General features: G+C 54.3%; 1 protein-coding gene across 1 annotated transcript in view; it reads right to left on the bottom strand.

Annotated features, from left to right (window-relative positions):
• The window catches only part of znf341 (zinc finger protein 341), a 45,674-nt gene extending 37,051 nt beyond the window's left edge, over positions 1-8,623 (bottom strand). Inside the window, exons 1-4 of the mRNA XM_060836170.1 lie at positions 8,546-8,623; positions 4,947-5,057; positions 2,800-2,993; positions 1,547-1,699 (exon numbers count right to left, since the gene is read on the bottom strand). Of these exons, the coding sequence (XP_060692153.1) occupies positions 1,547-1,699; positions 2,800-2,993; positions 4,947-5,057; positions 8,546-8,576 (489 nt within the window). The 5' untranslated portion in view covers positions 8,577-8,623. The remainder of the gene's footprint in view (positions 1-1,546; positions 1,700-2,799; positions 2,994-4,946; positions 5,058-8,545) is intronic.
• Between the last annotated feature and the right edge of the window lie 4,340 nt (positions 8,624-12,963).

Here is a 12,963-nt window from a genome sequence, read left to right as displayed (position 1 = left end):
TTCTGCCTGGAGTTACCAGGATCTCAGAGACTGCTGCACGTTAAAGACTCTCACTCAACAACAAAAGATCAATAAGATTCAAAACAAACCACCAATCAGTCGGGTCCTACTGGGTCCATAGAAACATAGAAGTTATGAACAGGAGTAGGCCATTCAATATGATCAAGGCTGGTCATCCAACTCTGTCCCTTGTTACCCGCTTTCTTCCCTTTGATCCCTTTAGCCCCAAGAACTTTATGCTAACTCCCTCTTGAAGACATTAAATGTTTCAGCCTCAATCGCACTGTGTTGTCGAGGATTCCAGACTCCCCACTCTGTGGGAGAAGACATCTCTCCTCAGCTCAGTCTGAAATGGCCAAACCCAGTGACCTTACTCTAGACTCCCTGCTCATCCGTTGTCAGTTTACCCTGGTCTAGTCCTGTTCGAATTTTCTTGATTTCGAGACACTATAATCCGAACGCAGACCACCCTTTCCGGATCCCGAATCTGGGATTGACGTGGGCGAGCTGGTTAAGCCAACGACCACACACGTTGACCTCACCCGCCCCCTCCCCACCCTAAGGGACCAGCCCTAGTCACTTCTCCAGCTCCGAGTCCATGCTGCTCGATGTTCCCGAAGGCAGAGATCCTGGCTGAGGGAGAGATCAGAGAGGAGGCCATTCAGACCCTGAGTCTTATCCCAGTTAGGTAGTGGCTGGTCTCACTGATAACCAAATACAACATCAAATTGAATCAGTCCCTCAAACCTCTTCCAGTCTCTTCTATTTCATCACCATCTTCCCAAACTATCGCCATTTCCTCTCCCCCCAACTGATATCTGATATTACAGCCATCCATGGAGCAGCCACAGCTGTCTGGGCACAGAATTTCACCCTCTGACTAAAGACCTTCTTCCTCATCCCAGCCCAACATGGCTGACTCCTCATTCCCAAGACTGGGATCTCCGTTCCCAAAACTCTGCTTCCTCCTCCTGTCAGAATAGGCACCTTCTAAATGTCACCAGCTGCGTAAGAAAGGATTTCCTCACCTCCCTCCTGACCCCACACTCTCTCTCCATCAACCACCTGTCTGCATCTGTCCTCCGTTCCCCCTCCATTTCCCTCTTCCTCTCCCTGACTCCCTTTTCCTCCCCCCATCTTTCTCTCTCCCTACACGTCTATCGTACAGTCATAGAGTCAATCGTTCCCCATCAGTCTCTCCTCCTCTCTCCAAGTCTGTCTGTCACTCCCCCTCACGTTTATGTCTCTCCCTCTCTCTCCCCATCCCCAACACCCACACCCCATCTCCCTCCCTTCCCCCCCACACCTTGGATTGTCACATTCCCAGCTGACGAGGGAGTTTATCTGGTGGAGTTGTGGGGCCAGAGATTTCAAAACCAGGAGCGTGATTCCATCACAGCCGAGAAGCTGGGTATGAAACCTCACCCTCCCAATCCTCCACCCCCACCTCCAACTCTGACCCTGAAACAGTATCCAGCTGCAGCTGCTAGCCCCTGGGGAATGGCCCGGGTTTGGGGTGTGACGAGGCACACGGCATGGTACGTACCTGCACTGGTGGCTGTATGGGAGTCAGGCTCTGATCGAGGGAGGTGAACGCTGACATGGCAGACATGAGCACGTCGTCACTGACGATGATGTTCCCCTGGACCAGGGCCTGGGTCAGTGGAGAGTGAGGCACGGTGATGTACGTAGACACTTGCTGCAGGACACGGCAGGGGAGGGAATCCTGTTAGTATTTCTGCTCACAGACACCATCCCACCCCACCCCACCCCACCCCACCCACACCTCCACCCACCTGCCACACCCCCAGAGTGCTTTGTAGCCAATGGTGCACCTCCACAAATCCGTCATTACTGTGATGTGGGAAACACAGTGTTAGTGCACAGCAAGATCCCACAAACAGGCAGGGGATTTTTTGGGGGGGGGGGGGTCACTGAACCATTGCGCACAGTAAGAGGTCACATCCCCACTAGTTCTCTGAAGGACCCTTGTCATCAAATAAATGTCCCGCCCCATGTCGGTGTATATCTGACCCCCTCCCTACGGAATTTCCACACAAACACACACACACACACACACACACACACCGGTGTGAAATGTCCCCCTCCCCACTCCAGTGTGGTGTAAATCTGCTCCTCCCTTCCCCCACATCGGGGTAAATCCACGGACTCCCCCCATGTCGGGGTGAATCTGCAACCCTCTCCCAGTGTTGGGTTAAATCTATTCTCCCCCCACTTTCCTGTGATGAGGTAAATCTGCCCCCCCGTCCCTGTGTCAGGGTAAATCTGCCCCCCTCCCTGCTGTGATGGGGCAGATCTGTCCCTGACTCCCTGTGATGGGGTAGATCTGTCCCCCCTCCCCGTATCGGGGTAAATTTGTCCCCCACTCCCCGTATCGGGGTAAATCTGTCCCCCCTCCCGGTTTCCTTGTGAAAGTTCCTGTTAATCATTGCCCCTCAGATGGGATCGACTGGATCATTGATCAGACTGTCATCTCCACCAGGGGAGGGGTTGGGGGGAATCGGCCGGGATCCGTGGTTGGGGAGAGGGGGAGGAGAGGCCGAGCGAGGTGTCAGATTAACCTCCCACCCAACTGGCAGTTCCCCTGACAGTGCAGCACTCCCTTGGCCCTGCACCCAGACTCGGGTAAACCCAAACCCTCCTGACCCAGAAGCAAGGGCGATACCCGCTGGTCCTGGAGAGATCAGACACTGCAAGCTCCCGCCTCCCACCCCCAATCACCCCCCCCCCCCCCCCGCTCGGTGGCTGCTCCCCTCCCCCCACCCCACTCTGTGTTACCTGTCGGCTGATGGGCTGTGGAGGCGGCACACTGGTCATTGGGGCGACGGAGGTGAAGGTGTTGCTGGGGGCCAGCGAGACAGAGGCCAGTGAGGGCAGGCTGCCCTGACACTGCTCCCGCTTGTGAGCGATGAAGGACTGCAGAGAGTTAAACTGCTTCTTACACTTCCCACAGAGGAAGACATCGTCATCGTCTGGGGGGGGGGGGGGGGGGGGGGAGGGGCGATAGAGATGGAGAGGGGGGGCCAGGGAGAGAAGGGGGTGCAGGGAGAGAGGGGGGGCAGGGAGGGGGGGCAGGGAGAGAGGGGGAGAGGGTGGGGGGGAGAGATGTCAGCAAAATATTAATTGTATACTTTCATGTTTTCATTTTTCTCCTGAGGAGGGGGGAATGGAGTGAGAGAGTGGGGGGGGGGGAATGGGGGAATGGGGAGGGGAGGGGGAATGGGGGAATGGGGGGGGTGAGTGGGGGAGGGCCATCATTCCCCAATTGTCCCTCAATTTTACAAATTGTCAGACATTTCCTCAGCTCACACTGACGTCCCAGGCTGACACTCCACCCAACTGCTGAGGCAGCACAAACAAACTACCCCCCCCCCCCCCCCCACCCCCCCTCCCACCCCCTCTACCCCTTCCCCCCCCCCCCCCCCCCCTCCCCATCCCCCCCCCTAACCCCCCCACCCCCCCCCCCCGCCCCCCCCCCCCCCCCCACTCCCCCCCCACCCCCCACCCCCCCCCCCCCCCCTTCCCCACCCCCCTCCACCCCCACTCCCCCCCCCCCCACCCCCCCCCTCCCCATCCCCCCCACCCCCACCACCCACCCCCCCACACCCCCCCCCCCCTCCCCCTCTACCTCCCTCCCCACCCCCTTCCCCCTCCCCCCCCCCCCCCCCTCCCCACCCCCACCCCTTCCCCATCCCCCTCTACCCCCCTCCCCACACCCCCACCCCCTCCCCCCCATTCCCCTCTACCCCCCCCCCACACCCCCACCCCTTCCCCATCCCCCTCTACCCCCCACCTCCCCCCCCCCCACCCACCCCCTTCCCCATCCCCCTCTACCCCACACCCCCCACCCCCCACCCCCTTCCCCATCCCCCTCTACCCCCACTTCCCACCCCCCCCACCCCCTTCCCCATCCCCCTCTACCCCCCTCCCCACACACCACCACCCCCCTTCCCCAACCCCCCCTCCACCCCCCTCCCCACCCCCCACCCCCTTCCCCATCCCCCTCTACCCCCACTCCCCACCCCCCCACCCCCCTTCCCCATCCCCCTCTACCCCCACTTCCCACCCCCTTCCCCATCCCCCTCTACCCCCCTCCCCACACCCCCCCACCCCCTTCCCCATCCCCCTCTACCCCCACTTCCCACCCCCCACCCCCTTCCCCATCCCCCTCTACCCCCACTTCCCCCCCCCCACCCCCTTCCCCATCCCCCTCTACCCCCACTTCCCACCCCCCACCCCCTTCCCCATCCCCCTCTACCCCCACTTCCCACCCCCCCACCCCCTTCCCCATCCCCCTCTACCCCCCTCCCCACACCCCCACCCCCTTCCCCATCCCCCTCTACCCCCCTCCCCACCCCCCCACCCCCTTCCCCATCCCCCTCTACCCCCACTCCCCACCCCCCCCACCCCCTTCCCCATCCCCCTCTACCCCCACTTCCCACCCCCTTCCCCATCCCCCTCTACCCCCCTCCCCACACCCCCACCCCCTTCCCCATCCCCCTCTACCCCCACTTCCCACCCCCTTCCCCATCCCCCTCTACCCCCCTCCCCACACCCCCACCCCCTTCCCCATCCCCCTCTACCCCCCCTCCCACACCCCCACCCCCTTCCCCATCCCCCTCTACCCCCCTCCCCACACCCCCACCCCCTTCCCCATCCCCCTCTACCCCCACTTCCCACCCCCTTCCCCATCCCCCTCTACCCCCACTTCCCACCCTTCCACACCCTCCTCCACCCCTTCCCCCCATCCCCACCCCCACCCAACCCCCACTCACCACTCCCTTCCCCACCCCCACTCTCCACTCCCTTCTACCCCCACTCCCCTCCACCCTCTTCCACCCCCACTCCCTTCCACCCACACCTGGAGCTCCCTTACCCAGGGAGGGAGGGGTGGGGATGGGACGGGAGTTACGTATGTAGCTTACCGAGGGTGGGCTGGATGCTGCTGCTGGTGACAGTGTGAGGTGATGGATCAGTAACCGATCCCTGACTCTCCAGTAGCGACTGTACAGCCAGCACCGTCTGATTGTCCATTCCTGGGGAGGGACACAACAACATTCAGACAGACCTTCACCCCCCACCCCTCCCCGACCCCAGTGGCACCGACTGAGGAGGAATCCAAACCTGAGGGGCTGGCGGAAAAATTGTGAGAACTTTCATTTGCGTGGCGCCTCCAAAGTGGACAAAACATACGAAGGCGTCCGCCCCTCCCCGCCGCACCTCCCTATCCCCTGCCGCGCCGCCCCATCCCCCACTGTGTTGCCCACTTCCCCCACTATGCCTCCTCCTCCCCCACTGCGTCGCCCCTCCCCCTCCCCCAGTGTGTCACCCCATCCCCCACCGCGCCTCCCCCTCCCCCCCAATACTCAATAAGCCGTCAAGTTATAGCGAAGCAAAATTGTTGATTCACAGCAGAGACACCGAGAGACGGTGGTGGGTTGTGGGACTGGAACAATCACTGTGCCCTTGATACATCCCCTCGGGCAGGAGGAGGGTTTCAGTAAAAAACAGAGCAGAAGCAGAAAGCCGACCTGCGAGTTACCATCAACCAGAAACTCAACTGGACTCACCTCATCAACACAACGTCTCCAGGAGCAGGTCAGAGGCTGGGAATCCCACAGCGAGTAACTCCCCTCCTGACTCCCCAAAGCCTGTCCACCATCTACAAGGCCCAAGTCAGGAATGTGATGGAATACTCCCCAGCCTCCTGGATGGGGCCAGCTCTGATAACACTCAGGCAGGTCCACACCACCCAGAACAAAGCAGACACTTGATTGGCACCACATCCACAAACACCCACTCCCTCCCCTCCCCTCCCTCCCTCCCTCCACCACCGATGCTCAGTAGCAGCAGCGTGTACCAGCTACAAGATGCACTGCAGGAATTCACCAAAGAACCTCAGAGTGCACCTTCCAAACCACCAACCAGTTCCATCTAGGACAAAGGTAGCAGATACATTGGACACCACCCCCTGTAAGTTCCCCTCCAAGCTACTCACCATCCTGACTTGGAAATATATCACCGTTCATTCACTATTGCTGGGTCAGAAATCCTGGAATTCCCTCCCTAAGGGCATTGTGGGTCTACCCACAGCACAGGGACTGCAGGGTGCTCAAGAACGCAGCTCATCCCCATCTTCTGGAAGGTGACTGATACCCACAGCCAAAGGTTAGAGAAACCAACAGGGGAGAGGTAGCTGAGTCCCAGTGTTGGTGTAACCCAGAGTGAACACTGACACCCAGGTTCTGCCTCCTGGTCTGGTTTTAAAATCCTTGCGCTCGTTTCTGAATCCCTCTGGGAGATCTTGGCTTCTCCCCGGTCCATCCTCCGGCTCAGAACTGATCATCAACCAACATCATCCAAAAACAGATGACCCGGTCTTCACCAGAGCACTGTTTGTGGGATCTTCCTGTGCACAACTCCTCCCCACTCCGTGAATTTCAGTGACTGTTTCACATTCCTAATTCCTCACTTTCCATTGCTTTTCAAACCTAATGTCCCTAATTCCCACCATCCGGAGATCCCGAATACAGGCAAAACACTGCAGATGCTGGAAATCTGAAACAAACCCAGAGCACACCTGAGAAATTCAGCAGGTCTGGCATCATCTGCAGAGAGACAGAAACAGAGTCAATGTTTTTTGAAGAAGTCTCCAAACATTTACTGTTTCTCTCTCCACACATGCCGTGTAACCTGCTGAGTTTCTCCAGTGTTCTCTGTCTGACCCAAAGACCGTGATCAGTAACCCATGAGAATTATTCTAGTTTCAAAATATTGCCAGGGTTGGAGGATCTGAGCTACAGGGAGAGGCTGAACAGGCAGGGGCTATTTTCCCTGGAGTGTCGGAGGCTGAGGGGTGACCTTATAGAGGTTTATAAAATCATGAGGGGCATGGAGAGGGTAAATAGGCAAAGTCTTTTCCCTGGGGTCGGGGAGTCCAGAACTAGAGGGTTTAGGGTGAAGAGGGGAAAGATATAAAAGGGACCACATTTTCGCAGAGGGTGGTACGTGTATGGATTGAGCTGCCAGAGGAAGTGGTGGAGGCTGGTACAATTACAGCATTTAGAACATAGAAGGATACAGCGCAGTACAGGCCCTTCGGCCCTCGATGTTGCGCCGACCGAATCCTACCTAACCTATACTAGCCCAATAACTTCCAAATGCGTATCCAATGCCCGCTTAAATGACCATAAAGAAGGAGAGTTCACCACTGATACGGGCAGGGCATTCCATGAACTCACAACCCGCTGTGTGAAGAATCTACCCCTTTAAAAGGCATCTGGATGGATATATGAATGGGAAGGATTTGGAGGGATATGGGCCAACTGCTGACAAATGGGCTTAGGTTAGGTGTATGTTCAGCATGGACTGATTGGACAGAAGGGTCTATTTCTGATTAGATTGCTTACAGTGTGGAAACAGGCCCTTCGGCCCAACAAGTCCACATCGACCCGCTGAAGCGCAACCCATCCATACCCCTACATTTGCTCCTTACCTAACACTACGGGCAATTTAGCATGGCCAATTCACCTGACCCGCATATCTTTGGACTGTGGGAGGAAACCCATGCAGACACAGGGAGAATGTGCAAACTCCACAAAGACAGTCACCTGAGGCGGGAATTGAACCCATGTCTCTGACGCTGTGAGGCAGCAGTGCTAACCACTGTACCACCATCCCACCCACCGTGCTGTATGACTCTATGACTTTGATAATTTAACCAGTTCTTTTTTTTAAAAGAATTCTGGTGGAGGCACAATTGAGATTATCCCAAACAAATAAATTGGTTTGCTCATATCCCGTGGACAACAACAATGTACTCTGACATAATATAGCATCTGGCAACATTCACTCAACCTGCTCTGGTCCCAGTGGACCTGGAGCCCCTACCAGTGAGTCTGTGCTCTCAACCCCACCTGTTTTATAAGCTACCTGTTTCTCCTTTAATTGCAGGTTTAACTGTTCACACCTCAATTACTTCAATTCACATTTTCATGCAGTCATATAAATGCAGTGTGAGACACGTTGTAAGAATTCATACAGCAAGGACCTGAGCAATTCATTTCGGTTCATAGGTGTTATATAGATATTTATTTGGTGTTTGTTGGGGAAATGCAGCATTGCATTGTGCTGATCTGTTAAGGAGCTGGTTGGGCTCTTGCTCCTGATCTTTTTAAACCTCCTCCCTGGCTTTTCCAACAAGCCTTGACCCTCCTGCCTTCTCTCTCCTTCAGACTGAGAGCTGCTGTTCCAGAGCTTCTCCCCCCGGGGGAAGCTGCAGTCACAGCCGCCACCATCAGGGCAGAGGCAACACAAAAACCACCCTGGACGGAAAAGGACGACGGTGGCAAAAAAAACTAAATTGCAGAACAATAGTTTCCTCTTGCAAACATTGCAACTTAATAAGGAAATAGCAGGGACGACACCAACCCTCCCCCCGCAATGCAAAGGGGCAGACTCCAAATGCAAAAGTTGGGAATGAAATGCAAATGCTGCAAAGGTGAGAAATGTTGCATTTTATTACCTGCCAACGCCTCGAAAATTGCTTGCGCCATCTTGGAGCTTCTCTGTTGTGTTTGAGGCTGGGACGATGGGAAATGGAAGAGGCAGAAATCCTCGCTGCCTGCAGAGAGCACCACGTCCACCAGAGGGAGCAGCCGACCACAAAACCCTGGCTGCACTGGAGCTGGAGTCCTGCAGGGGGAGCTCTCAGCCCCTTGACTTCTCAGGGGCTGAACACAACTCCTCAACATTAATTTTCTTGCTCCATTGCTACACCTTTTGCCCTCACACTAACGATCCTTTTTGTCATTTAATCTCTCTTGCGTCCTTCCTTATTACAATTCTTCTTCCCATTTCCCCCTTTACACTCAATTACATTTCAAACTTCTCCCACTTCCAATGAAAGATCATTGATGTATAATGTATAATCATCTTTGGGTAATTGATCATCACCAATCCTTGTGTCTGGGAATATGTGTCTGGCAGTGAAGATAGACCCCATCTTGGTAAGTGGTAAAGTTTGCTACAGGTTACTTAATAACTAGTTATTTTATGTTTGAGATTTTTGAGATGCCAGGCTTAACTGAAGATTAAATTCACGTCACTGTTGGCACTTGAACAACTTAAACTCAACACAATGAAGACAGATTAGTTCCTGCTTTACACACTGATGGGTGTTACTATCACTGAATCCCCCACGAGCCAGATCCTGGGGGTTACCATTGACCAGAAACTCAACAGGACTCACCACATAAACAAATGGCTACAAGACCAGGTCAGAGGCTAGGAACACTGGCCAGTAACTCACCTCCTGATCTCCACTTGGTGTACCTCCACCCTTGAACCCCACTGCTCCAACCACAACAAGGACAGACCCCCCTGGACCTCACCTTCCACCCCACCAATCTTCGGATACAACGCATCATGCTCCGCTATTTCTGCCACCTACAGTCAGACCCCACCACCAGGGATCTGTTTCCCTCCCCGCTTCTGTCAGCATTCCACAGAGACCATTCCCTCCATCACTCCCTCGTTAGGTCCATGCTCCCCACCAACTCACCTTCCACTCCCACACGTTCCCCTGCCACTGCATGAGGTATTAAACCTGCACCCACACCTCCCCCCGCAACTCTAATGCCCCAAAGGAACCTTCCACATCCAGCAGAGATATTTCTGCACCTCCAAACACCTCATCCACACTGTCCGTTGCTCTCGATGTAGTCTCCTCTACATCGGGAAAACAGAACACCAATTTGTGGAACATTTCCAAGAACATCTCCGGGACACCCGCACCAACCAACCCCACCACCATGTGGCTGGCCACTTCAGTTTCCCCTCCCACTTCAACAAGGACATGCAGGCCATGGGCCTCCTCCATCGCCAAACCCTTACCACCCGATGTCTGGAGGAAAAACCCCTCATCTTCCACCTTGGGACCCTCCAACCACACAGCATCAATGTGGATTTCACCAGTTTCCTGATCTCCCTTCCCCTCATCTTATCCCAGATCCAACCCTCCAACTCAGCAAGACCCTCTTGAATTGTCCTACCTGTCCATCTTCCTTCCCGTTTATCTACTCCACCCTCCACTCTGACCTATCCCATCATCCCCACCTGCATCTACCTATCAGCCAACTTCCCCCCCCAGCCCCACCCTCCCATTTATCTCTCAGCCCCCTTGGCTCCCCACATTCCTGATGATTCTCGACTCTTCTGATCCTCGGATGCTTTCAGACCGGATGTGCTTTTCCAGCACCACAATTTTTGATTCCCCAAAATCTGTTGACCATCTACAAGGCACAAGTCAGGAGTCTGATGGAATATTCACCACTGGTCTGGATGGGGGCAGCTCCAACAACACTCAAGAAGCTCGACACCATCCAGGAGAAAGCAGCCCCCACTTGTTTGGCACCTCATCCACAAACATCCACTTCCTCCACCACTGACGCTCAGTAGCAGCAGTGTGTGTTATCTACAAGATGCACTGTAGATCACTACTTTCCAAACCCCACAGCCACTTCCATCCAGATGGACGAGGACACCAGATGCCGGCCTTGCAAGTGACACCCTCACCCCGTACAAGAGCAGAAAAACACTTGATGGTGATGGAACACAATTACAAACTGCCAAACTGATTTAATGCAGATGAATTTCATGAATAAGTGAATTACTTGTTTCACAACAGCCATATCCAATCACTTCCCAGACGTTCAGATATTACAAGTATCTCTGCAAAAATGGATTTTCAGCTTGATAGTTCCTACACTAAAATAAGGGAAGTATCCTCCTGAAATCTTGTTCTAAACTCTCAATCATCTTTCTTGCAGATTAAAATACTTTTCAATTTTATGAATCAATGTGATGGGAGAAGGAGGCTGACATGGTGACGAGTGGGGAGGCCTTGCACCCACACAGTCAACTGGGCCAAACTGTTTGTCTTTGTGCTGGGCATTCAACAGAACGTAGGAAAGGGGAGGACAGCAAGGCCATCCTGCTCATGGTGATTCATGGCTTATCAGTGATCTTCCCATTGTATACCCGTGCCGATTCTCAAACCCAACCCCAACATGTTCAGCATTGCTAAAAAAACTAGCCCAGCAATTAAACAAGGTCAGGCATTGCTTCTTCGGAAGGGAAGTGCCTTTACAGCATGGCTTGTGGGCCTAGAGAAGCCCCCATGGGAGAGGCTGCAGTCGGCTCCAACTTATCAAAGGGCTTTTGCCCGAAACGTTGATTTTCCTGCTCCTCGGATGCTGCCTGAACTGCTGTGCTTTTCCAGCATCTAATCCAGAATCTGGTTTCCAGCATCTGCAGTCACTGTTTTTACCTTCCAACTTATCAAACACCTCTCTCTAAGAAAGCACACCTTCCTCACCCAGCTGTCAGCTACCTGTTTGACCCAAACCTCCTCGGGGTAGTGGTGTTTCCACAACCCCCCCTGACAGGGAATAACACTGATCCATCCGGCAGACTCCCCACAAGTGAAAACTTCCTGTGATTTTCAAACTGTGCGGTGTCCCCTGCCTCACTCACAAAACCCGGCCCAGTCTAAAAACTGGAAGAACTGTCCCACAGACCAGTCAAAGCAACATCCTGACCTTGTCTGTAAAGTATCATTTTATAAGAATGACAGAGTCCCAGCCACCGCCGTCACCATCCCTGGGTCTGTCCCATCTCTCCAGCAGGGCAGACCCAGCAGAGGACAGCACAGTGCGATACATTTTGGAAATCTCATAGCTTCAGATTAAACATAGGAAAGGCAACCTCCTCCTGATTACCATGTCCTGTCCTTCCTCAGCTGATGAATTGGTACTCCTCCATGTTGAACAACACTTAGGGAAAGCACTGAGGGTGGCAAGGACACAGGATGTACTCTGGGGCGAGGGATTTCAATGTCCACCACTGAGTGGACAGCAGTACGAGCGACTGAGCTGTTTGGGTCCTAAAGGCATGGCTGCTGGGCTGGGTTTGCAGCAAGTGCTGAGGGAACCAACAAGAGGGAAAAATATACTTGTGGGTGGCCCATTGGCTCGCCCTGCTCTCTCACAGCGCCAGGAACCTGGGTTCGATTCCCACCTTGGGTGACTGTCCGTGTGGAGTTTGCACAAACTCCCTGTGTCTGCATGGGTTTCTAGATTAGATTAGATTACTTACAGTGTGGAAACAGGCCCTTCGGCCCAACAAGTCCACACCGACCCGCCGAAGCGCAACCCACCATACCCCTACATTTACCCCTTTACCTAACACTACGGGCAATTTAGCATGGCCAATTCACCTAACCCGCACATCTTTGGACTGTGGGAGGAAACCGGAGCACCCGGAGGAAACCCACGCAAACACGGGGAGAACGTGCAAACTCCACACAGTCAGTCGCCTGAGGCGGGAATTGAACCCGGGTCCCTGGCGCTGTGAGGCAGCAGTGCTAGCCACCGTGCCACCCTCCCACAATCCAATGTTGTGCCCGTTAAGTGATTGACCATGTTAAACTGCCCATAGTGTTAGGTACATTAGTCAGGGGTAGGTGTAGCAGAATGGGTCTGGTTGGATTACTCTTTGGAGGATCAGTGTGAACTTGTTGGGCCGAAGGGCCTGTTTCCATACTGTAGAGAATCCAACCCAATCTGGCTCTCCCTGGAAAGAATATGTAAATATTTTGTGGAATATAATTTATGAGAAATGGATGTTCAGACATTGGAATTGCAGAAAGGTACAAAGTGTGTTTTTGGGTTTTTTCATACCTTGAAGGCCAGATGTGGAAGTGGCTGGAACTGTGGAACTGTGCATTGTTATTGGTTACAGAATCTCCTGGTATGTTTTGACGAGGTTGGGATTGATATTTCAGTGAGGCATGCTGGGACTGAACTTCAGGACATTCACTTCCTCTCAGTGCAGGAAAGAGAACTTAAACTCAAACCTCAGCAGACATTCGCTACCTCCAGA

This window comes from Hemiscyllium ocellatum, chromosome 15 (genome assembly GCF_020745735.1).
Source record: "Hemiscyllium ocellatum isolate sHemOce1 chromosome 15, sHemOce1.pat.X.cur, whole genome shotgun sequence".
Lineage (NCBI taxonomy): Eukaryota > Metazoa > Chordata > Chondrichthyes > Orectolobiformes > Hemiscylliidae > Hemiscyllium > Hemiscyllium ocellatum.
The sequence above is the reverse complement of the archived record's forward strand: the minus strand, read 5'-3'. Positions and strand labels throughout refer to the sequence as shown.